This window comes from Mirounga leonina, unplaced genomic scaffold, assembly GCF_011800145.1.
Source record: "Mirounga leonina isolate KUSES-001 unplaced genomic scaffold, KU_Mleo_1.0 Mir_129, whole genome shotgun sequence".
Taxonomy (NCBI): Eukaryota; Metazoa; Chordata; class Mammalia; order Carnivora; family Phocidae; genus Mirounga; species Mirounga leonina.
In genome coordinates this window covers 59843678-59868697 of record NW_023270323.1, presented here as the reverse complement: position 1 = coordinate 59868697, position 25020 = coordinate 59843678, and the positions used below count along the sequence as shown (strand labels likewise).

The following is a 25020-nucleotide window of genomic DNA, read 5'->3' as shown; positions in this document are numbered from 1 at the left end:
TTTACATCCCATGAAAAGTATTTGTTAGGGCAATGGTAGCACCACTCTGAGGAGTTGTTTTTTTTGAGTGTTCTTTCTTTCTTTCTTTCTTTTTTATTTTATTATGTTATGTTAATCACCATACAATACAACATTGGTTTTTGATGTGGTGATCCACAATCCACTGTTTTCATATAACACCCAGTGCTCCATGCAGTATGTGCCCTCCTTATACCCATCACCGGGCTAACCCATGCCCCGCCCCCCCCCCACCCCCCCGCTCCCCTCTAGAACCCTCAGTTTGTTTCTTAGAGTCCATCGTCTCTCATGGTTCATCACTGGGGGGTTGTTTTGTTTTTGTTTATAGTCTTCTACATTTAGTGGCATTGTATATTACTCCTTAGTTAATAAAAGAATTATTTGTTCATATTATTAGCATTGATCAAAGCCCATATAGCAAAATGACAAAGTAATAATTTAAAAATAAAGTTACCATCATGTTCACTCACTCATGAAATCTTATCCTATGCCATGTTAATTATCTCCAGTGAATTTAAGGTGTTTAACATCTGTGATATGTTTCAGTTTGCAGCTATAACCTAGTAAAGTATATCTAATGTTAAACCTCTCTGCAAAGGTAAAGAATCTCTATTATACATTTGAATCCTGTTAAATGGCTTTAGAACATAATCTGCTAAAAATTCTGAAGTTGTCTACAGATGCCTTTCCAGTATCTCCTGCTACCATGTGGTTACTCAAGATGGAATAAAAGCCTTCAGGCATAGCACAGTCCTTCAAGAAGGGGGGGTCAGAATTTAATTGTAGGCAGATCTTTTGGTTTTCTATTCTTGCTATAAAAAATTACCACTAACTTCGTAGCTTAAAACAACACACATTTATTATCTTACAGTTCTTAAGGCAGAGTTTAAAATAGGTTCACAGGGCTGCATTCCTCTGGAGGCTCTGGGGAGGATCTGTTTCCTTGCCTTTTTCAGCTTCCAGAGGCTGCCTGCATTTCTTGGCTCGTGGCCCCTTCCTTCATCTTCAAAACACGTCACTCCAACCTCTGTTTCTGTGGTCTCGTCTCCTTCTTCTGACTTCTACCCTTTCTTTTCTGATAAAGAAACTGCGAGCAAGAAGGCTTGCCCAAGATCAGAGTGCCTCAGTTGTAAAGCAGGGCCAAGAACCGTGGTGTTCTGTCTGCCACTTTGCTTTGCGCACCTGCTGCCTTCTCAGCCAGGTGCTAAATAAGGAGTAAGAATTATGTGAGGAATGCATTTCAGTTTCAGCTCATGAGGAAATGTTCATTGTGCGTTACTGTTTCCTTCAGGATGGTCGTTTTTGGTAGGATTTGTCTGCCTGAACGCAGCCATCTCTTCTGTTCATGGCTAGCTGTTGTTTCCCTGATACCCCTGGCATCTGTTTGTTGGATCTTTTCCCTGTAAGGAGTTTGTTCTCTTATGTTAACTCCTACATGTATTTTATGGTCAGGTCCTATTTACCTGACAAACCTTATCTGTACAGAATGTAGTAAGGAACCAGGGAGTTAACAGGGAAAAAAAAAAAAAAAAGAAAGAGAGAGAGAGAGAGAGAAAGAAAGAAAGAAAGAAAGAAAGAAAGAAAGAAAGAAAGAAAGAAAGAGAGAGAGAAAGAGAGAGAAAGAAAGAGAGAGAGAGAGAGAGAAAGAAGGAAGGAAGAAAGAAAGAAGAAAGAAAGAAAGAAAGAAAGAAAGAAAGAAAGAAAAAGGCTTAGCCAAAATTATAGTGTGTCCAAGAATTAGATATTATGCCTTTATTCCTGTGAGAACTCACTGCCTTTTCCCACCAAGACTTCTGACTCTTGGGTTTGTTCCCAGTACTAAACTAAACAGCTTGTAGCTATTTTTCTGCACTTTATAGGTTAGAAAGAACAAATCAGAAAGCAATAGTGGTAATTTGTCTACAGAGACATAAACTGATAGCAGAATTTTACAGGTGACCTCGTCACAGTGAGGGAGAAGACACCCTACAAAAAGGATTCCCAAATCACAAACATTCTAATTTGAAATTTTTGGCAGAAAGGCATTGCACACCACAGTAGACCTTAGGATCACCACGATATGTCCCAGTACAGATGTAATAATCCTAATGAGATCCTGAGTCAGTAAGGGGTGGTTTAAAGGAGTTAAGTGGGTGTTTAAAAAGAACTCTGTCCAACATGTTTATAGTAATAAGAAACACAGTTTTAATGATTGCGTACTGTGTGCCAGAAGTTTATGCTATGCACATTATGGGTAGTTTGCTCATAAGTTTTAATCCTCACGATAAATAGATATTATCCTCATTATAGATGAGATGTGCAGAGAGGTTAAATAAGTTGCCTGAATTCACACAGCTCTTCCATGGCAAAGGCAAGGTTTTGTGTGTCTTATTCCAAAGTCCATGTTTTCCCATACTGCTATTAAAAGTTTTGTTTCTAGAAGTAAATTTCACTGGGAAGCTAATTTATGTATAATGTCATATAATCTACAGTTCCACGTAGTTTGAAGTATTACTATAGCTTGTCTGAGAGGTAATCAGCTTCTCAGAATTATAAGTCAGGAGTATCTGGCACATATATAATGGTGCTATTTTTCCCTAAGACAAAAACTTTGGGGTGAATAATAGTACCGCTTCATATTTTGTATGGTTTAAATACTTTTCACATAAATTATTTTGTTCTTAAAGTTTCAGGAAGACCAAAGTCAGGACAAGTCATAGTATATGTCTGTTCTACGTGAGACAATAAACCTCAGCTCAGAAAGTGAAGAAGTGGTGAAGGTCACAAGGGTAATAATCATAAAGTTGGGTCTAGAGCCATGTTTTCAGATATTTAGGGTGTTTTTTTGTATACCATGTTTTTACTTATTGCTGCTTTATTCCTGAGACACAAATATTGTGTAAATAATTATATTTGTAAACAGTTTAATAATTCATCATTTGCAAAAACTTTTAATTACTCATTTTTTTCTGCATCCATTCCTCTGTAAATAACAGTGTAATTCGAACTAAGGATTAGAATTTAGGTCAGATGATAAACTTATGAATAATAGCAGAGAAAATAGTTAAAATAGTTGCTGTTATTGGAAAGTCACAATTTCCAAAATTTTGAAACATTATTTGACAGTCAATGAAAACAGTGTTCAGCCTCAGTTAATGGTAGAAGTATACCAGTTCTGTGTTAAAGATTTTATTTATTTGACAGAGATACAGCGAGAGAGGGAACACAAGCAGGGGGAGTGGGAGAGGGAGAGGCAGGCTTCCCACAGAGCGGGGAGCCCGATGTGGGGCTCGATCCCAGGACCCTGGGATCATGACCTGAGCTGAAGGCAGACGCTTAACAACTGAGCCACCCCGGCGCCCCACCAGTTCTGTGTTAAATGTGTTCATTGAGTTCTTTTAGGGGAAATAAATATATCTACATAATAAGGAAAATCTTTATGATTAAAGAGAAAAACTTGAGTGAAATTTGAAATAGATTCTCGGTTAAGTTCCTTGACAGTGAAAATTGTATAGAAATTTTAGCTTTAAGATCTTGTGAGAAAGAGGGCCTGCTGAGCTATACTTTATAGTGTTGTATGGAACTCCATGTCATAGGACCTGACCTCAGATTCTCTCTTCCTGAAAGATTAGCAGGGGCGCCACACAGCTTAGCCAGCCATTTTATTAAACACAGTACTGTCCCAAGCACTTTGCACAGTTTAATGTGTCAGGCACATGTTGCTTAGGATTTGTTTTTAGTGAGTACGTAAGTAAGTAAGTAAGTCAGCGATCTTACCCTTACTTTTAATGTCTGTACTTAGTGTCCCATTGTGATTTTTTTTTTCTTTTAATTTTGGAGTTTTAAAAAAATACTTCTCAAACATAATTTTCTTTCTACAGTATCTGACAACTGTTCTATTTCTTATCAGAAGAAACTTGTGTATAGTACTCTTATTAGTTTATTCTGGCACACAATACAGTTTATTTAAATAAGTTGTGTTTGTTCAGATCAAACATTCTTCTGCACGTGAGTTTAAGAGTGGAGTTTTTAGTTACTTTACTTAGCTTGGAGGAAAATAATTTGCAGGTATGGTGCTCCAGAAGCAGGAGGCTCCACAGTGCCTTCGTGACTTTGTCTGGAGGTCTTGAGTGTGTGTTCATAATTCCTTATATTCCATCACGTATCTTTACACATCTTTAGCTTGACCTCTTGCTAGTTTTTAAGTGAATCTTATCTAGAATGGATTGTCTCTTCTTTCTGTGTTCTTTTCTTAGGCTTTCTTTAAGAGTTTTTTCCTTAGCATTTAATACCAGCTGATGCACTAAGCATTTTAGTTTTCTAACTATTTATTGTCTGGCTCCCCTAAAGGGCAGCTCGAAGGAAGACTTTGACATCCTGACACTGAAGCCTATGCATAGTTTCTCATGGAAAAATCAAGTAGAGTCTCACTCAGAATCTATTTTCTTGAAATTTACACATGGTCTGCAAATGCTGATTTATCTACTTTCTGGTATGTTAGAAGCAGCGAATTAAGTAGAGTGGGTGAAACAGACTGTAACAGACAGATGTGCTTATAACAGTGAGAAATAACTAACCATAAAGAAGATGTCATAAAAAACTTCAAAAAACACTATCATTACTCTAAAAAGTGAATGTATAGTTAAATGGCTTACAGTAATGTCTCCTGGGAATAGTAGAAGGGGTAGTAGGGCAGATATTCACGATATTTTGGATACTTCTTTATATTCTACTCCATGAACAAAAAAATACATTATGAGAAGAATGTAATCCGTTTTAGTTTGTATGTGTCTGGAATTTTCTTCTGTCCATCGAGTCTGGCTGTTAAAAACTAAATAATGCAACTTAACATATATGTAAGCCCCTTCTACCCTTTGGGCTTTACAGCTTTGCTTTGTGGGTTAAGATGCACTTGAAAGTTTCAGCTCTAGTTTTAATGTTAGAAGTATATTTTTATACTTTGTGATTTTAAAATACAAGGAACATAATTAAAATTGCTTTTTCTCTTAATTTTGGTGAAATCTTAATTTCTTAAGATGTATCTTAATTTAAATATCTTTTTTAAAAAAACAAATTTCTCTCTCTTTCTGTCTCCCATCTCCATCTTCCCCCCAACCTTCTCTTCATCCCTTCCGTTCCCTCTCCCCACTCCTCTTTTCCTTCTCCCTCCCTTCCAGGTTCGAATGGCTCTAAAAAAGGCTGAAAAAGAATTTGAACTCCGAAGCAGCTGGTCTGTTCCAGATGCACTTCAAAAATGGCTTCAGTTAACACATGAAGTAGAAGTACAGTACTACAATATTAAAAGACAAAATGCTGAAATGCAATTAGCTATTGCTAAGGATGAGGTACTCTATTATATTTCAAAACCTAATAAATTTCTAAAGAGATTAACCAATTGGGATACAAAGGTCTGAATAAAAATTGTATTATTCTAGCTTCTTTTTGTGAATTGGAACTTACTACATAAATTGACTCTTGTAGTCCTAGGCTGTAGAGTAAAATTACCTTATTTAGAGAAGTGTATACCTTTCAGAATGACCTTAGTGTCATTTAAAAATCATCCCTATTATCATTGTCATAAATGTTTTATACAGAGCTTTTCTCCTTTAGGTTGCTGCTTCATACCTGATTCAGGTTAGTAGTTACTAGAAATTAATGTCTGACTCTTATTAAATTGTGTGAAATGAGATTAAGTTTTAATCCGATTTCTAGCAAAAAAAAAAGCTCAGTTCACTCACTAACACCTCATTGCAGTAAGATATGATTAATGTTATTTTGTTAGTTTTAATAGAAGATTAGGTCTTTCTGAACCATCAAAATAAGAGAAAAATTCTCCAGAACAAAGTTTTGAATTGTATTGATTGGTTTAGGAAAGCATGCTTTCTCCCTCATCTGTTTTCTTTTTTGGATATTAGGGCTTTATTTTGGCTAATATAATTCTCCATTGATTTTATGATTATTAATATATTCAAAACAAACTTCATTAGTATGTGTGTGGTTTTTTTTCAAACCTACCCTTATTTTTTCTCTCCTTGGGTTTCTAGGCAGAGAAAATTAAAAAGAAAAGAAGCACGGTCTTTGGGACTCTGCATGTTGCGCATAGCTCCTCCCTAGATGAGGTAGATCACAAAATTCTGGAAGCAAAGTAAGAATGTTATTTTAGCTATCAGTTTATCTGTATTGTATTGAAATGTGTAATTTATAAGCAGTTTATATCTTAATTTGTCATTTAAGCATGTGTAATTACATAACCTATACGAATTTTAAGAATGGGTAATTGCCACGGTCTGTTCATGTAGCTGCCCTGTTTTAGTGCCATATTAAAGATTCTTTGATGCAACAAGTAATTCCTACATTGGCTTTTCCAGGAAAGCGCTCTCTGAGTTGACAACTTGTTTACGAGAACGACTTTTTCGCTGGCAACAGATTGAGAAGATCTGTGGCTTTCAGATAGCCCATAACTCAGGACTCCCCAGCTTGACCTCTTCCCTGTATTCTGATCACAGCTGGGTGGTGATGCCCAGAGTCTCCATTCCCCCCTATCCAATTGCTGGAGGAGTTGATGATTTAGATGAAGACACACCCCCAATAGTGTCACAGTTTCCTGGTAAGTGGTGAGTTCAAAAAAGAGAGTTGGTACAGTTTTTAAAGTAACTTTCTACATGCCTTTTATTAATCATTGACTTTGAAACCTATAATAAAAACTTTGTTCATTCGTTATATTCTCTTTTTTCCATTTGTGGTTAATAATTTGTCTTTACTATGTGAGAAGACTATATCAGGTGCGTGTCTGTATACATACACAGAGTAACGCATCATACATGCTAGATATTGTATGAATGAAGTGCCGAGCTTTGAGGGTAAATATCCTTTTAAATGGCAGCTTAATCTATAGTAGAGAGTAAAAATTAGGGGAAGATCTTGGTGCCACTGACTAACCAACTATGTGACTATGAGCCAGTCTGTGATTTATTTGAAGTTCAGTTACCATTCCCAATGGGCATGGGGTTTTTGTTTTGCTTTTCCAGTTCTCTATCCTTAGAGTTTATCCTGCTGTGTTTTAACTCATGAAGCACTGGCTCAGTTTACTTTTAAACAGAATTAAACTGTGCTTGTGTTTAGAAAAACCTTTTGTTGTTGCTAGAAAGTAGAGCTCCTCCCAAAGGTGGTTTTAAAATGTACAATTTTCTTATGTTGCCTTGTTTATGCTATAAACATAAAACATAAAATAAGCATACATGTAAAATATGTAAAAACAATATGTAAAAATTAAACATAAAAATTCCTTGAAGTCTTACATTGTAAAGAATATGTTTTGGTAGGAAGGTAAAATTTAAATATTTTAGATTTTGTTAACTGGTTTTAGAATTTATTAATAAGTATGTGGACTTTTTCAAAGTTAGAAATCATTTGAAAAACTTTTCATCCTTGTTATTGCCTGGCTGATTCGCTTTCCCAATCTTTGTGACCTTTTTGAAACTGTAGATAGAACAAGATTCCAAAGAATGGAAAGCAGAATTTAATAATTGATTGGTTGAAAACTTAGATAGAAATTTCAGTTTTAAGACAAATCGGTCATGATATATAAACATTTTCCAGTTTGAATTTTTTTATCCTGATTACATTTTACATTACATTACATTTTTCCTGATGTTACATTTTTCCTGATGTTATGATTTACAAAGGGTTCTAATTTTTAGAACAGTTTTATGAAATAAAGCCCTAAATTTGCAAATAAATGGTGAATGACTATGCGTTTGTTTATTTCTGTGGCTGTAACTCTCTGGTTTAATGGCAGAGAGATAAGGCAAGTCAGTTGGGGAGGCACTAAACTCTTAACACAGTAGAGAAGACAGGACAGATAATAAATGCATTGAATCCTGGAATGTGTATCCTTGCTCATCTCACTTGTCCTATGCTGCAAGGTAGTTACAGTGCAAAGTTATACCTAGATCTAGGCCAGCTCTGCTCTTTGAATATTGTCAGCTTATGTTTATTTGAAATGTATGCTCTTAAGCTTGCCAAATGCAACACTGATTCATAAATATATGATTTTGTTTGAAAACTGTAGCTTTTTAAAGTCATAGTTCCTCCTTAGAATCCATAATTTTTCAGTGTCCGTATGCATGAAGATATATTCCCTAAGTTAACTAGTTCTTTTCCTTTTTTAAAAGTTCTTTTTGATGGGACAAAATATATGTGAATAATTATCTTAAGTTTTTAGTGATTGTGATATACAGAGAAATTTGAAATATGAAAAAAGTATGAGTTGATTTTAATTTAGTATGATGATTTAGAAGTTCTGTGACCAAATTTATTATCTTTGAAAAAAACTCTTGCCAAAGATTACACTTTGAGAGCTCCACCTCCACCCAGTGGCACAGCCGTGATACTCCACTCGGCTTCGCTACGAAAGCATAATTTCTAGAGCTGATAAATGAGGAACTCCTGGCAGCCAGACTAAAGTCTAGAGTAGGATGAAGGCCTCTTTATTATGTACCCTCTGAGAAGTTTTAAATTTGTACTGTGAGTATGTGTAAATTTTGTAAGTGTGAAATAGTGGCGAGGAAACATGCCTGTGGTATGTTAAGACCCAAGTAAAAGATTGTAAAACTATACAAGGAATAATATTATCTGTGTTTAATTATGTGTGAAGAAAAAGATAGGGAAAATATTATCAAAGTTTAGCTCATTGTGGGTAGGAGGAGAGATGATAGTTTTTTCCTGTTACTTTTGTAGTATCTGCTAAATATTCATAGTGAGAATGTGGTAGCAGTTTATTTAAAATTTCTTATTATAAAGTTCTCATATGTACTTAAAAGTGCTGAAAATTAAATGCTCACCTACTACAAAGATAAACGGATTTTAACATTTTGATCTATTCATCCCTTTTTCTGAAATAAATTATTATACATATAACTAAACCACGTGGCCTCGCCTTCTTACTCTTCTGAAGTTGTGTATCGTTCTAAAGCCTGTTGTACTTTTATTACTTGCAGATATATCTATAAACAATAGATATAATCGTTATTTAAAAATTTACATAAATGTTATCAAACTCTAGGCAATGTTTTGCAACTCTTTTTGCTCACAAATATGTTATAGAAATTTTCCATGTTCATATACAGCGTCATTAAATTCACTGTGTTTAATATGAGCTAACCACAGTGTATCTATTTACTCATTATAATCATAAACCACTGTTTATTAATCCATTTTTCTACTGAGATAGGCTCTTTGTACTTTCCTGCCTTTACAGACAATACTGCAGTGAGCATCCTTGCCTTACCTTTATCTCTTTGTGCATAACTTTGAGTGTTTCTCTGAGTAGACACCTAGGAAATGGATCACTTTTAGTCCTTGGGAGGGCTGTTCCTAGTCACTGCCAGGTTGCTCTCCAAATGATTGTTTATTTATATACCCACCGTTTATAAGAGTGCTTGTCTGCCCATATCCTCACCAATACTTGAAATGATCTGATTTATTTGTTTTGTAACTTGAATGGGTGTGATATGATACCATAGGGTGATTAAAATTTTTATTTCCTTGATGACTACTGAGATGTTCCAGTTCATTTTTTGGTGTTTGTCATTCAGATTTCTTCCTCTCTGAGTTGCTCATTCCTACTATGGAATCTCTCCCAAGATTCCTTACTGATCTGGGAGAGTTGGTTTTAATATTTTCTGGTTATTTGATGCAGATAGCTTTCAGGCCTTGGCTTTTCTTTTTTACTCTGCTGTGTTACTTTCTTCTTTAATCATCTGGGTTTTTTAAAAAATGTTTCTAATGACAAATTTATGAAACTGATTTGTGCTTTTTATGTCTTTTTCAGAAGATGATAGATTGTTGTTTGCTCTCCTAAAAGTGTTTTAGATTTGCTTTAATCCCTTAGTCTTTTAATCTACCTGGAAGTTATTTTCGTTCATACTGTGAGATAGGAATCTAAATATATCTCCTGATGTATGGACAAACAGTTGCCCAGTCTCACTCCTGCTCTGCCCCTGCTGGTTTGTAACCCCACGTCTCTCTATTGGTGCACACGTGTGCCCAGGCTCTCTGTTCTGTTCCACTGGTTCCATTCTGCTTTAGTTGCTATTTATAGTTTTATAGTAAGTGTTGAGGTTTGATAGGTCTAAACCTTCCCTTATTACTCAAATTCAGAATTGCTGTTCTTGGCCAATATGAATTTTAGGATTAGCTTATGAAATTCCATGAGACGTTCCATTGAGCTTTTATTGGAATTTCTTTGAATTTATTGATATATTTGGGAAAAGTTGTTATTCATGTTTCATTCATTAGGATCTGCTTTTATGTCTTTAAAATTTTAAATTTTCTCTGTACTGTTCTTGCACATCTTTTTAAAAAAGATTAATTTCTGGATACCCTGTAGGTTTTTGTTTTTGTTTTTTTTTGTAGTTACACATTACCTCTCTTAAAAAAATTATACTTCAAATTGCTTGTTGCCGATGTAAAGGGAACTGCTGTTGACTCTGCTAAACTGATCTCACATACAGAAATACTGAATTCTCTCAGGAGTCTTTTGGATTTTTTTGTGTGTGCAATAATAATAAGTTGTTTTTTCCTTTTCAGTCCTAATGCCTTCTTCCCCCCCTTTTTTTCCAGTCTAAGACCTTCAGTAAAATGTTGAGTAAAAGTGGTGATTGCAGGCAATAATGGTTGCCATTTCTGACTTTAAAGAGAAATCTCCCAATATTTCATCGTGAAATGTGATTTTTATTTATTTATTTATTTTTTGCTCTGTGTTTTTGGTAGATTGCTTTTAAGTTAAGGAAATTAATTTTATTCCTATTTTGCTAAGAATGATTTTTCTTTTAAATCAGTGGCTATTAAGTTTTACCAAATCTTTCCTGCCTAGTTTGAGGAGATCACTTATATTATTTTTCTTTATTCTGTTGTATAAAAGCACAGTGTGTGAATGTGCTTAAAGAAGTCAAGGGATGGACAAAGTAATAATCAATGTCAGGTGCTGGCCAAAGTCAGGGAAGGATTGAGCTATCTGTTGAATTTAGCAACAAGGAAGTAGATTGTGACTTTGTTGAGAACAGTTGCAGCAAAATTGTATGTGAGCACTTTACACTTTCTTTGATGAATGAGTTAAGGTGAAGTAGTGGAGAAAGTAACAGACAAAATTCTTCATAAAAGGGAAGAGAGGTTATGTCAGTTGAAAAACAATCTGAAGACAGAGGAGGGTTTTTTGTTGCTGCTGTTGTTTATCGGTTTTTTAGGTTTATTGTTGCAGCATTGATTTTTAAATGCTGTTGGGAAGTAGAAGTTGAATATAAAGGCAACAGAAGGGCTAATCAGTAGAGTTAGGTGCTTGAACTTGGGTAGAGAATAGGACAGACAAGTGGAAGGAGCAGAATGTGTGAACTAGAAAGGTAGAAACGTGGTCAGAATCTCAGTTTTCTGTCTTGATTTGTAATATCAAAAATGGAGCAATGTTGAATGACAGCAAGACAAAGTTGGAGAGTGAGTGGTGGCATAGATGTCTTGAGAAGAGGGGGAACCATGATTGGTTAAGATGTTGGAGGTCTTATTTATAAATGAGATTGCTCAAGTTTGATGATAGATTGGGTCAATTGGTAAGGGAATAACTGGGAAGTGATGAGTGGAGTAGAGATGGTAGACCCACATTGCTTAATGGTGTGAGCTTCAGAAGGAACACATTTGTATAGAAGGGTGTAGGAATGAGGGTTTACAGAGTGTTGGGGTGTGAGAAGGCCACCAGCGTGATGTTCTGGTGCGGCAGCCGAAGTTTTCTACCGGCATGGGTCTAGACTGAGACTGGTAGCAGAAACAAGATGATCTAAGACTTCTGGTTAGTTCCATAGTAATCAGTGTTCAGGAAATAGGTTTTGGTCTGGTCGTTGCCTAACCGGCTGGGAGACACTATTTCAATGACTTGATTTAAAATTTCTTAGAGGCAGGCAAACCAGAAGAGACCCTTAATGATAGAGAACAAACCGAGGGCTGATGGAGGGAGGTGGGGGGGAGGGATGGGCTAGATGGGTGATGGGTATGAAGGAGCGCACTTGTGATGAACACTGGGTGTTGTATGTAAGTGATGAATCACTAAATTCTACTCCTGAAACCAATATTACACTATATGTTAACTAACTAGAATTTAAATTGAAACTTGAAACATGAAAAAAATAAAACTTCCAAGTTCAGACAAGTCACATTGTCTCAAGAGACATCTGTTGAAAAATTCAGCGTATTTTTTTTTAGTGATAGTTTTCTTCTTTTAATGGCAAAATTCACAAAAAGTTTTGCTACAGTTCCTTAAAACTCTGCTATATTGGTTTTTAAATGTAAGGATTTATCATCTTGGGCAAATTTTCAAGGCTTTGTGGTTAGTAATGTCAGATGTGATGTTAGAGCCTCCTGGGCTTATGTTCTCCCCTGTTTATTTTCTAGACCTGTTTTCATTTTTATTCCATCTTGATTCTGTATTTGTTCTCTTTCCTGGGAAGCAGTCCAGGGGCTGGAGGACGGTGCCGTGTCCGTAGCGGCAGGTCCCTGGCGTGTGTCCCTGGGTGCCTAGGAGCAGCGCTGGTCTCACGAGCACGTGTGTGTTTCTGCTTGGTTCCAGGGGCCGTGGCCAAGCCCGCGGGGCCGCTCGCCCGAACCAGCAGCCTGTGCCGCTCCCGCCGAAGCATCGCGCCGGCCTCGCCGCAGTGTCCGCGTGCCCGGCTCCCTCCTCACACGCCGCTCCAGGCCCACGCCCGGCACCCGCAGCACCCGCAGCACCCGCAGCACTCCTTGCCTTCCCCTGACCCCGATATCCTCTCCGTGTCAAGTTGTCCTGTCCTTTATCGAAACGAGGAGGAGGAAGAGGCCATTTACTTCTCTGCTGAAAAACAGTGGTATTGGCTGCGAACCAACTGCAGTACCTGCGGGGCTGGCTGGGCGGGAGGTGGGCGTGGGTGGGGAGGGGCGACCTGCTGGATTCGGTTTCGTTCGCTGCACAACGAGTTGCCACAAACTGCATGGGTTCAAGCGACATGCCTTCGTTAGCTCTCGGTTCTCTGTGCCAAAGTCCAGGTGTGGTGTGGCCGGGTGTTCTGCACAGGGTCTCCCAAGGCTAACATCGCGGTGTTTGCCAGGCTTTGTTCTTCTCTGGAGCTTGAGGGCCACTTCAAGGCCCATTTGGCTGCGAGAGAATTCAGCTCCTGTGGTTATAGCACTGAGGTCGCGGTTTCCACACCGGCTGTCAGCCGGGGGCCCCTCCCAGTTCCTAGCGGCTGCACAATATTCCTTGCTGTCCGGGCCTCCATCTTCAAAGCCCACAGCAGAAACTGTCCCTTCTGTCAAGTCCCGTCTTTGCTTGGAATCTCTCACTTGCCCCGTCTCTAATCTCTGGACCTAACTTAAAAGGCTCACTTGGATAATAATCTCTGTATATTAAGACAGACTAGTTTGGGGCCCTAAATACATCTGCAGACTGCCTTCAGAGCAGCATCTCTATTAGTATTTGATGGAATAACTGGGAGAATATATGTGTGTACACCAAGGCTAGAAATTGGGGGACCATCTTAGAATTCTGCCCACCACAGTGGAGGTATTTTGACATATAAGTGTTTAGAGACCACTGCATGCAACTGACTCAAGTCTCAGGACACAAATTTGTCTTATGAATAGTTTTATATGTAAAATACAAAAGCATACCTTAAATACACACAAAGAAACATTAAATATGACCGAGTTTTTACAATATTTGTTGCCACTTAGTGATTTTTTTTCCCTGTTATGTGCTAGTACTTACTAGCAAACAGGAAATATCAAATGCCAAAGATGTAAGAAAATGTAGGAATTTGTATAAGATGGGTATAGCAACAGCGTGTTCTAGTCCAGCTTGAGGACCACCATATTCCGTAAGAGCCATTGCAACTAAGGATCTCTCCTTCCAAACCACATTCCTCTTTAGGAGCAGTGGGGTTTCGAGTGACAGGAAAACCAACGCCGGTTTCTGACTTTGCTTACACATCGTAGCTGTGCAGCCTTGAAGTCTTCCTGTCCTCCCATGAGAAACAAAACCAAAGGGAGGGGGCTTGATGCCCTCAGTGAAATTTTGTGGCTCTTCTCTATCGTGTGATTCTTTAGTTGGCATCATCATCAAATAATTTTCATACATAATTGTTTTATCTACTAGTGAAAGTAGATTTTACAGATAGCCAAAATCATTAGAGCATATTCCCGAGGAGATAGTCCAGGGTTTGTGTCCTCGTTCCAGTTGGAGAATTGGATGCCGCTTTGCTTGGGCAGCACTTTCTGATTAGCTTTTTTGTATAACCTTTGCAATATAACTATAGTCGCCTGTAAGATAGCTTTAGTGACAGAACTAATTTTGTGTGGCTTATGGAAGTTAATAGGAAAACTCAAGAGCTCTGCTGTCCAATAGAATTTTTGCATTTGTGGAAATGTTTAGTCTTCATTTCAAATAAGAGTGTCCGAAATTCACAGCTAGCTCATAAATACGAGAATTTAGATTCAGAAAACTTTTCCTCCTCTTTAGTCTCTTACATGATGAACCACTAGAATCCTTACAAAATAGCAATAGTAGTAATATTTACTATTTACTGATCTTTTATGTTCTATGCTTTATGTACATTATACACTCATTTAAATCTTACCTTGAGTTGAGTCTTGTTACGTAGGCATTAAACTGACACGAATACACCTGTACCTCACAGTGAGAAAAAAAGAAATAGAAAAATAACATAAATAGTACACATAATTAACTTTAACATTCCAAAGAATATATGTTCTGGAAAAAAATGGGATATTTATTTAAGAGTCAGAGATTATACTATACCTACACTCCAATCTGACTAGTTCTGTGGAAGAAGCAACACTTCACAGATTATTTGTTTTGGAATTAGGATGTTAAAGGAGGAGTAATTTTAGAGATTAATCAAATTCTCTTACTTTGACAGGGAAATTGAGACCTGGTTAATTTAAATGATTTGCCCAAGGTTGTGCGGCTGATTAATGGCAGGACCAGGACAGGAAGATCTAGTTCTCCTGACTTAGATCATTATTCTTTTCACATATTATTTAGATTTTAGAGACCAGTTTTTGAAATATTTTTAACCTAGCTTAGAATTTCACACACTGAGCAGCCAAACCGCATAGCAGAGTAGAAAGTAAATTTATAAAATTTTAACTAAATCAGCTTCTGGCTCTGGAAGCTGAACAGCTTCAGGGAACAGTGATATATGCTGTGTAATTAATGGATATCCACTCCAAAAAGAAGCTAACAGAAAAGTCCCTACCAGTGACTGATATCTGAGTCATTTCTTCTTATCTGAACTTCCTCTTGTCCTCTGTTAGCACTCCCTGTTATCATATTGTAAAAGCACTTAGAAATGATGCAGCACATGTAACTGTATCATATGAAATCATCATTTAAGTCTTTATTTGCCCAGGGGATTTTGTACCTTCTGAGAGCTTATAGTGTAATAGAAACAATCTGCACATACGTGTGTGAGTGACGTACATAGGAATGATTAAATACGTTGAGTAAGATATAGATCTAAAATGAGGTATTAACATGAAATACATATCAGAAGTAATATGACTACATGAATAATGATAGTAACCACAGGTCATCCAAGGTGAGAGATCATTCAGTTCGTTTATTCTATAAATATGAACTTAGTTCCTCGCTGTATTCTGTGCACTTGCTAATAACTTGAGCTGCCAAGACAAGTGAGACAAGGTTCTGGCCTCGTTCTAGCTGGTGGATTATGATCATATGTGTTCTTGCCTTTCTCTTCTGTCTTCAGCTCTCTTCCTTCTCCCACCTTATTTCTTCTGCCAGTTACTTTTTATCTTGACTCTACTTTTTATTTCTTAATCATTTCTTTTGTAGAGGGAACAATATTTGTATCCCGTGTGGTACATACAAAAATAAGTGAGACATTATCCAAGATCTTTTCTCTTTTTCTTTTCTTTCGTCTGCTTCCCGTTCATTCACTCATTCATTCATTCATCACATATTTATTAAATACCCACCGTGAACTTACCACTCACTATTCACAGTGCAGAGAATACAGAAGTTAGTAAAACTCCCTGTCCTCATTAAGTTTTCTTTCTTCTGGAGAAACTGACTAAAAGAAGTTAATATAAAATATTGTTTTAGGTAGTGGGATGTTCTGGGATACTAACTAAAGTCAGGTAAAAAGAAAGAGAATACTGTTACGGACAGAGTGCTAAGGGAAGCGTCTCTGGAGAGAGAGCAGTTGAGCAGTGACCTGAATGATCGTGCAGTAAGCCCTGTAGAGATGGAGGGAAGGACAGTAGGAGGCAGAGGGAAGAGTAAGTACACAGCCCTGAGGGAGTCACAGGGTTGGCGTGGGGGTGGGGGGCAAAGAGGGCAAAGAGGGGGCCGTGGTGTAATGATGCGGAAAGTGGTGGGGCCTGTGGCTGGAGCCACAGCCGTGGCCCTGATCCGACTGGGTTCCATGGACTTCGGCAAGGTCTTTGGATTTCAGCCTGATGAGGGGAGGAAGCATTGGAAAGTTTTGAGCAAGGAAATGATATGCTCCAAGTTTTTAAAAACCCCATTGCATCTGTGTAGGGAAGTAGCTTGGAGGGAGGAACAAGAAGGGAAGCAGGGAGATCAGTTAGGAAGCCCTTGCAATCACTGAGGTGACGTCGCGGTAGTTCAGCAAGAGGGACGGTAGCAGTGGGGGGTGACAAGGGTTGGATTTGAGGGATAGTTTGCAGGAATGGCTGATAGCATCTACTGTTCGTGGGCCTTGAGGTTGTGAGCTTTATTTTTCTTATCCTTATCTCTTCTCTCTTTCTTGTGGAGAAAAGGGGAAATCACAAAGGAATAAACCTGTGAGAATTTATTGACTGTCTGCTTCTTAAAAAAATAGCGTGACATCACTGATTTTTGCCTCCCCCCCGCCCCACACCCAATTGTATCTCAGCTTCCTTCTCCTGTTTCTGAACTTGGGAGAACTTACATTTGAGCTTAATATATTCCTTTCTTCCTTCCTGAGGAAGCTAAATTTCATCAATTTAATAACTAAAAAATAAGGGGAGAGACAGTGACTAAAGCTCATCTTTTAAAAATATGTAATGTCAACTATGTGATTTAGAAAGAAAACTACTCAGTATTGAAACAAAACAAAGTAGCTGAGATGAAAAAAAATCTGTAAACGTTAAACATTTTCATTTCTCTGACAATTGAAGAAAGATGTAACATGATTTGTTTCTTAGATTGGAAGATTTCATTATTAATAGTGTATGTTAAATATTAAACATTGAGTTTTGATAAGTTATATTATTTAAAATAGTAATCTAATTTTGTCAGAATGTGTGTAGAATTTTAGTATTTCTCCCTTTTACATTTTGATAGGTTAAAAAAATAGAAGTTGTTTTAGTTAAAATTAGTGAGCATGTTTGCTGGTAGTGTTAGAAAATATTGATTTAAAATTTTACCTTTGTCTCTGTCTCATCCAGGGAAGTGCCAGACACGGCCTCCGAATGTGACTCCTTAAATTCTTCCATTGGAAGGAAACAGTCTCCTCCTTCAAGTCTTGAGATATACCAAACATTGTCTCCTCGAAAAATATCAAGAGATGAGCTCTCTCTAGAGGATTCATCCCGAGGAGATTCACCCATAACTGCAGATATCTCTCGGGGTTCTCCTGATTGTGTAGGTCTGACAGAAACGAAGAGTATGATCTTCAGTCCTGCCAGCAAAGTGTACAATGGCATCTTAGAGAAATCCTGTAGCATGAACCAGCTTTCTAGCGGCATCCCGGTGCCTAAATCTCGCCACACGTCCTGTTCCTCCACCAGCAACGACAGTAAACCCATTCAGGAAGCCCCACATGTTGCCAGGATAAGCAGCATCCCGCACGATCTTTGTCATAATGGAGAGAAAAGCAAAAAGCCATCAAAAATTAAAAGCCTTTTTAAGAAGAAATCTAAGTGAACTGGCTGACATGATGGAATTTATTCAAGTGGCATCTTTGAACTTTTATCTCCTGTCCTCCACCCCCCCTTTTTTGTTTTAATTTTAGGGCTGTAACTCCAGTGGGGCTTCCCAGACTGGGCGCCGTAGTGGAATGTCCCAAGGACAACTGTCTACTGTCTGCTTATTTAAATGACTAATCATTTCGTCAAGCCAGTTATTACTGAAAAATCATTAAGAGATGAGACAGTTTACAGTCATTTCTGCCTATTTATTTCTGCTTTGTTATTAGTGATGTATATACAACATTTTGTTGAAAGCCACTATGGACTTACAAGCTTTAATGGACTAGTAAGCCAGCATGGGCTTGCAAAAATTTCTTGTTTACCACACCATCTTCTTATCTTTCCACAGAGCAATTTACATCCTGGACTAAATGACTTAAAGTAAAACTAATTGCACTACCGTTTTCCAGACTGGAAAAAAAAAAAATCTCTGCAAGTGAAACTGTATAGAGTTTATAAAATGACTATGGATAGGGGACTGTTTTCACTTTTAGATCAAAAAGGGTTTTTAAGTAGAACCTAGGGTTTCTAATTGACTTGATTTCTGGAAATGAAAACCCACGCTTTTATTATGGGAAGCTTCTTTAAATGCATTTAATATTATAAAGTTTCAAGTCCTGCTGTAAAGATCATGTTGTTTTGTTTTTCCCAGGGCTTTCACTGTGATTTACTGCATTGCAGGCTGTATGATAAAATATAAATAATTTAAGGAGAGAAGGCTCTTGATTCCTTACGCACGTGGAAGAGTTGAAACTTGATTGAAGGACTTACATTCACAAGCTTAAACTGAGGTCGGGGACGTGGGGATTCAGGCTCTTGTTTACAGACTTTGAATAACAGCAAAGAAGTTATGGTTTGTGAAGAATTTGTACTGTGGAACAGATAATAAATTGGAGACATTATTGTGTGGGACTGTGTTGACTTTTGTTGATAACACTCCACTAAAAACACTATACGTTTTCTGGAGAGCTAAGTGAGCTGTTTTGTTGCTTAATTGCACTATAAGAAATAGTGATGTTTTGGAAGTTGTCAACAAATTTCTTTCCATTTTATATTGTTTGTCATATTTTTATGTAGTTTGAAATGTTTAAATGTTCTAATATCAAGATTAACAAATATAAATTTATGGTGCATTTAGATTGTGTTGTATTAATTTGTAAAGCTCGGGGTTCGTTAAACCACTAGGTTATTTAAGGGTAGCTTTTACTGTGAAGACTCACAGAGCGGCAAAGTATGTTAACATCTGGGAGTTTTCGCCTAAACTGCCTCTAAAAATTTAGTCATAAATGATCTGGTTAATGCAGTGTGGATGGACATTTGGATGAACAATGGATACATATTAGCTAGAACGGGTTTTCAGCAGTATGGCTAAAACACATAATGTCTGACCCAGTCCTGCTTCGATGAAAATGCTGATTGATAGGAAGTTTATGTGAGATGTGATCCTAAAAAAACACTTTTATCAAGAATTTGAACAGTTTCCTGAAGTCTTCGAAAGTTGTGGTGGTTTATTCTCTTTGTTAAAAACTTTTAAGGTCTTGAATGATACTTATACACACAGATATTTATATAATTACGAGTACTTTAAAGGCAAAAATTGATTAGCTGAAACAAACAGAGTTTTGGTCTAACCAGAAGGTAAGCTAATCTGAAAGGTCAAGAGTTGAGGAACAATGGCACTGAAGCTGTTTGGGAAGGGGGGCGCGGGTGATGGACATGAAGCATTGAGAAGCGTACTGGAAACTGTCTTCAGAGTGAAGGAAATACCTTTATCTTGTTTCTCCTTCTTAAAACCAGATAGGAGTTCTTCCCTTTGAAAATTGCACAAGGGATGAAAACTTTGTAGTTTGATAGGTAGAAAAGGTAAAAGCCACTAGGGCAGGGAATGGGGTGAGAGGAGGAAGGGCTCGAGCCCCCCCCCCCATAAGGCCTGCCGCCTGGTGAGGGTTAGAAGGGAATTTTGGTGGCCAGAATTACTGGCTGCTGGCACGTGGGGGCTGGGGTGCACGAGGCCGGCCTACTACGTGCAGTGCGGGCGGTCTTAGGGAATGCATGGTTTGTGCTAAATTTCATGTTCTTGTGTATAAACAAATTCAAACCAAGGGATTATTACCGCTTTCTGTTGCTTGTAGTACTTACTTGGCATTGGTACAGTGCTCTGTATTTGTAAATTCAGCAGAGAACAACTGAGCTGGAGAAAGCCACAATTAGTTTCTGTATGACTTCATTTCCATGTGAAGAGGTGGGCATAAATTCAAGTTTTTTAAATTACCCGTTTGTTACCTTACTAATCTTATAAAACTATGGTGTTTTTCTGATTTTAAAAGTAATACCCTCCTTATTGTATAAAACGATTCATGATAGAAAAGTATAAAGAAGAAAAACAACAGCAAGCGGGTTAAATTCCAGTGCCCACAATAATTATTTTTAATATTTTGGTTTGTTTTCTGCCAGATCACTTTCTCTATATTGATATATATTTTACATACTTGAAAACATACTATATATATATTCAATTTTACATCATGCTGTTCTCTTAATATAGGCATTTCTCCAACATTATTATAAAAACTCTTCATGAACATTTTAGTGACTATAATATGCCAGTGTATGGATTTACCATAATCTTTTTAATCATTTTTTATTATTAATCATTAGGCTGTTTTTGATTTCTGATATGTGAAATACTAGGATTTAACATTTATTGAGCACTCTGTACTAGGCACAGTTCTAAACTCGAATATATACTCTCATATAATCTTTACACCCACCTTGTAAGGTAGGTAGTGTTTTTGGGTTTTGTTTTGTTTTGTTTTGTTCTTTAATAGTCATTTTACCGATGAGGAAACTGAGCCCAGAAAATTAATAATTTGCCGAAGGTCACATAGCTAGTAAGTGGTAATGTCAACTTCTAAGTCATATATACCACATAAAGTCCAATCAACATTTTGATTCCTTAGAATATATATTTTGAGAAGTATATAGGAAAGCCTAAAGGTAATTTATGTGTATGTATGTATATGTACACTCTCATAGTTTTACATAGATACCTTGACTCTAACTCTTTTTAAGGTTTCTTATTCATATAGCCATGTTTATAACCCCCAATACTGGAGTGTTTCACACTGTCACTTCCGAATTACCATTTGGTTAAAACTTTGCTAATTTAATTGGTAAATAATGTCTCGTATGGTTGGAAAGTTTTTTCATGTTATGTATTTTTCATTTTAGTGAATTGTCTGTTCATGTCTTTTGCCCATTAAGTTCCTGGGGTCCTAGTGTTTTTTGTCTTTCAAATGTAGCTATTCTTGTATTGTTCAATTACCTACTAAAACAGTGATTTTTAAAAATCATATTTGTATTTTCCATGTCTATTTTTTGAAAGCAAGCAGAAGAAAACCTACATGTAAGTTTTAGTCTTAACTGATCTCCTGTTTATAGGTCTTGAATGGTTTTTCTCAAAAAATTACAGGTAAGAGACAATATTAGAATCTTACTCAGCAAATATTTAATAGGCTGTCATGTACCAAGCATCACGATCATCAGCTCTGCAGTATAGAGACTAATGTGACCAGTAGCTCCCCTAAAGGAACTCCTCAGTATCTAATAGGGAAGACAGTTCCAAAAAAATCCTTGTAATAAGGATTAATAAGTCATAGAACTATAAACCAAATGTTGGGGAGATGGGAGCTAATGGGGAGAGGAGTTCTATGTAGCTCAAAAGTATTAAATCAAGGACAATTTAATGGTGCTAATCTGCAGGTCCAGCAGAACACCTTGTAATAGCTGGGAAGGGGGCGTATTGTGGGGTAAGTTGTTTATCAGAAACACAGCATTTGAGCAGTCTCATGTAAGCCCTGATAGTACGGATAAGACTTTCTTTCTGCACATCCCAGCCCTAAAACAAGGTAGTCTTTGTTGAAAAGACTCTCTCCTTCAGATTTATCCAGGTGGGCCTGATCCTATCTTGAATCCCTTGGCTTCCCGCCAGCCTTCAGGATTCTACCTCAGTCCCATGATTGAGCTTACTTGAGGTTATCTGCAAGTCTCTGCAGTGGCCCTCATAGGAACCTGTCTCTGGCAATGTGTGTTGTAGGCCCAGATAGGACATGGCAGGGAGGCCTCAGTCCAGATCTTGGTTTCTTACCAGTATGAAGGGAGCGAGACAAGGCCCAGGATCCTTGCCTGAGTTAAAGAGTCTCATCTGCCAGATTCTCCATCATCCCGATGATCCAGTTTTTACTGGATATGCTGTGATGTCTTCATCAGCCTCCAAAAGTGACAGCCACGAGTTCAAGGTATGGCAGAGAGTTCGCAGTCATGTCCTAGGGAGACACAGTGGCTCAGCCATTCCAGATCTCCTGTCCTTAAAGCAGCGGCAGACCCTCTATTTCTGCGTCCCACGCTCTTCCGGTTTTGCCCTGGAAGAGTCTAGCTCCCTATAAAGGTCAGACTCTAGGAAGCCCTAACTGGGTCAAAATGGTTCCTTGTCTCTAGCTTCAGATTGTGACGTTTTAGTGTCTTTTTTTTTTTATGGAAGTATAATTGGCACGCAGTATCCTATTAGTTTCAGGTGTATGTGATAGTGATTCAGTATTTTTCTACATTACAAAATGAGCCCCATGATAACTGTAGTTGCCATCTGTCATCATACGGAGTTATTACAGTATTATTGACTATTTTCCCCATGCTGTTCATTACATCCCATGACTTACTTTATAACTGGAAGTTTTTGCCTCTTAATCCCCTTCACCAATTTGGCCCAACTCCTAAATCCTGGTTACTATGATAACAGTTTGTTTCTTGTATCTGTGAGTCTGTTTCTGTTTTGTTTGTTCATTTGTTTTGTTTTTTAGATTCCACATATAAGTGAAATCATATGTTACTTGTGTTTCTCCGGCTTATTTCACTTAGCGTAATACCCTCTAGTTTCATCCATGTTGCAAATGGAGGGATTTCATTTTTTTTTTTTTTATGGCTGAGTAATATTTCTATATATATATGTACCACATCTTCTTTATTCATCTTTCGATGGACCCTGGGGCTGCTTCCATATATTGGCTATTGTAAATAACGCTGCAGTGACCATAGGGGTGCATATATCTCTTTGAAATAGTGTTTTGTTTTCTTTGGAAATACCCAGAAGTGGAATTGCTGTATTGAATGATCTAATTTTAATTTTTTTAAGGGATTTTTACCAATTTCCATTCCCACCAACAGTGTTATGGGGGTTCCCTTTTTTCCACATCCTTGCCAAGACGTGTTATTTCTTGTCTTTTTGATAATCTGACAGGTATGAGGTGGTAGTTCCTTGAAGTTTTAATTTGCATTTCTCTCATGATTTAGTGGAGCATCTTTTCGTACACCTCTTCGCCATGTATGTGTCTTCTTTGGAAAAAATGTCTATTCAGTCCATTTTTTTATCAGGTTTATTTGATGTTATGTTGTGTGAGTTCCTTATATAGTTTGGATATTAACCCCTTATGGGATATATGATTTGCAAATATCTTCTCCCACTTAGTAGGTTGACTTTCGGCTTTGCTCATGGTCTCCTTTGCTGTGCTAAAGCTTTCACATTTTCGTTTCAAATGGTTGTGTGACAGCAGCCACCCTAGTGTTATGGTTCTGGTAAGAATAGCGTGTGTTTATTTTTAAAGTACAACTTCTTTAACTGAAGCATCGTGGTTCTAAAATACCCACGTGAGCTAATTCCCCGCGTGTGAGGACGTTAACTGCTGAAATACTCTTGAGCCCTCTGGTCCCTGAGAATGCGGTCACACCAGATTCTGGGGAGATTGAAGGACACCACCCCTCAGGAACTAGAAAAGGTTTCTAGGGGAAGAATGTGGCTTGTTTTGTTTTGTTTTTGAAATACCAGCTATTCAAGTTTGATTCTTATTTTTTTTTTTAAGATTTTATTTATTTATTTGACAGAGACACAGCGAGACAGGGAACACAAGCAGGGGGGAGCGGGAGAGGGAGAAGCAGGCTTCCTGCCAAGCAGGGAGCCCGATGTGGGGCTCGATCCCAGGACTCTGGGATCATGACCTGAGCCGAAGGCAGACGCTTAACGACTGAGTCACCCAGGCGCCCCTTAAGTTTGATTCTTCCTGAAAAGGCTTTCTATTAACACTTGAGATGAAATCTGTAGCCAAAAAGGTAGAATGCTAAGAAATTAAAAGAAAGGGGGATTGGATTGGAGAGGATAAAATGAAGCCTGGGTGCAACCAGAGGTTACATGCGAACTTTAAAGGTCAGAAAACGAACCTGGAAATAGGACTGAGCATAGGACCTTGGGAAAGGAGGGGAAGTAGGGAGGGAAAGGATGCATTTATTGTCAAATCACCAAATCTTGTTCATTTAATCCCTGAATATCTCTGCTAATGCCCGTGTCTACTGCCCTGGGGCCTTGCCTTCTTCATTTCTAATTTTATCAACTTCCACAAGCTAACTGAACCAGCCTCACCCTCTTTCATCTTCCTGTTGGTGAGCTAAGCCACACGACGGATTTTCTCTGATTAAAATCTTCCTGTGCCTTTCCATTGCCTGTAGGAGAAAATACAAACTTAACAGAGACTAGCGAAAGACCTTGACATTCTGGGCCGTGCTCATTCTGCCAGCCTCAGGGCTCGCCATCATGGACACAACCTAACCAGTTACGCAGAACTTCACGCAGCTTCCCCACCCGCCTCCCTGACCGGGCACCGGCTACTGCTTTTGCCCGAATGTCCTCTCCTTGGGCCACTGACTCTGAACCTTTAACTCAGCTCAGGTATCTCCAGCAAGTCTTCCATACATGTCCTCAGGCTGGATGATATCCCACTTCTGTGACTGTCCAGAGCTTTACTATGACTTGTCACGTCATATTGCAACCGCCCCTTAACTGGTTTGCCCAATAAACCTAACTGCTTAAGTGAAGGGAGTTCAGCTTTGAACTCCCAAAGACTGGCCCTGTAGGCACTCAATACATTATATGCCTGATGAATGAATAAATGACAGGCATTA

At 37.9% G+C, this 25020-nt stretch overlaps 1 protein-coding gene across 5 annotated transcripts in view; it reads left to right on the top strand.

Moving 5' to 3' along the window:
- The window catches only part of STIM2 (stromal interaction molecule 2), a 149386-nt gene extending 128018 nt beyond the window's left edge, over nt 1-21368 (top strand). For 4 of the 5 annotated variants that reach the window (XM_035005176.1, XM_035005178.1, XM_035005179.1 and 1 more), the window contains exons 8-13: nt 5175-5342; nt 5608-5631; nt 6042-6142; nt 6366-6604; nt 12611-12884; nt 17494-21368. In XM_035005176.1, the coding sequence (XP_034861067.1) occupies nt 5175-5342; nt 5608-5631; nt 6042-6142; nt 6366-6604; nt 12611-12884; nt 17494-17971 (1284 nt within the window). In that variant the 3' untranslated portion in view covers nt 17972-21368. The remainder of the gene's footprint in view (nt 1-5174; nt 5343-5607; nt 5632-6041; nt 6143-6365; nt 6605-12610; nt 12885-17493) is intronic. The other variant, XM_035005177.1, reaches the window with a different exon arrangement.
- Nucleotides 21369-25020: the final 3652 nt, after the last annotated feature.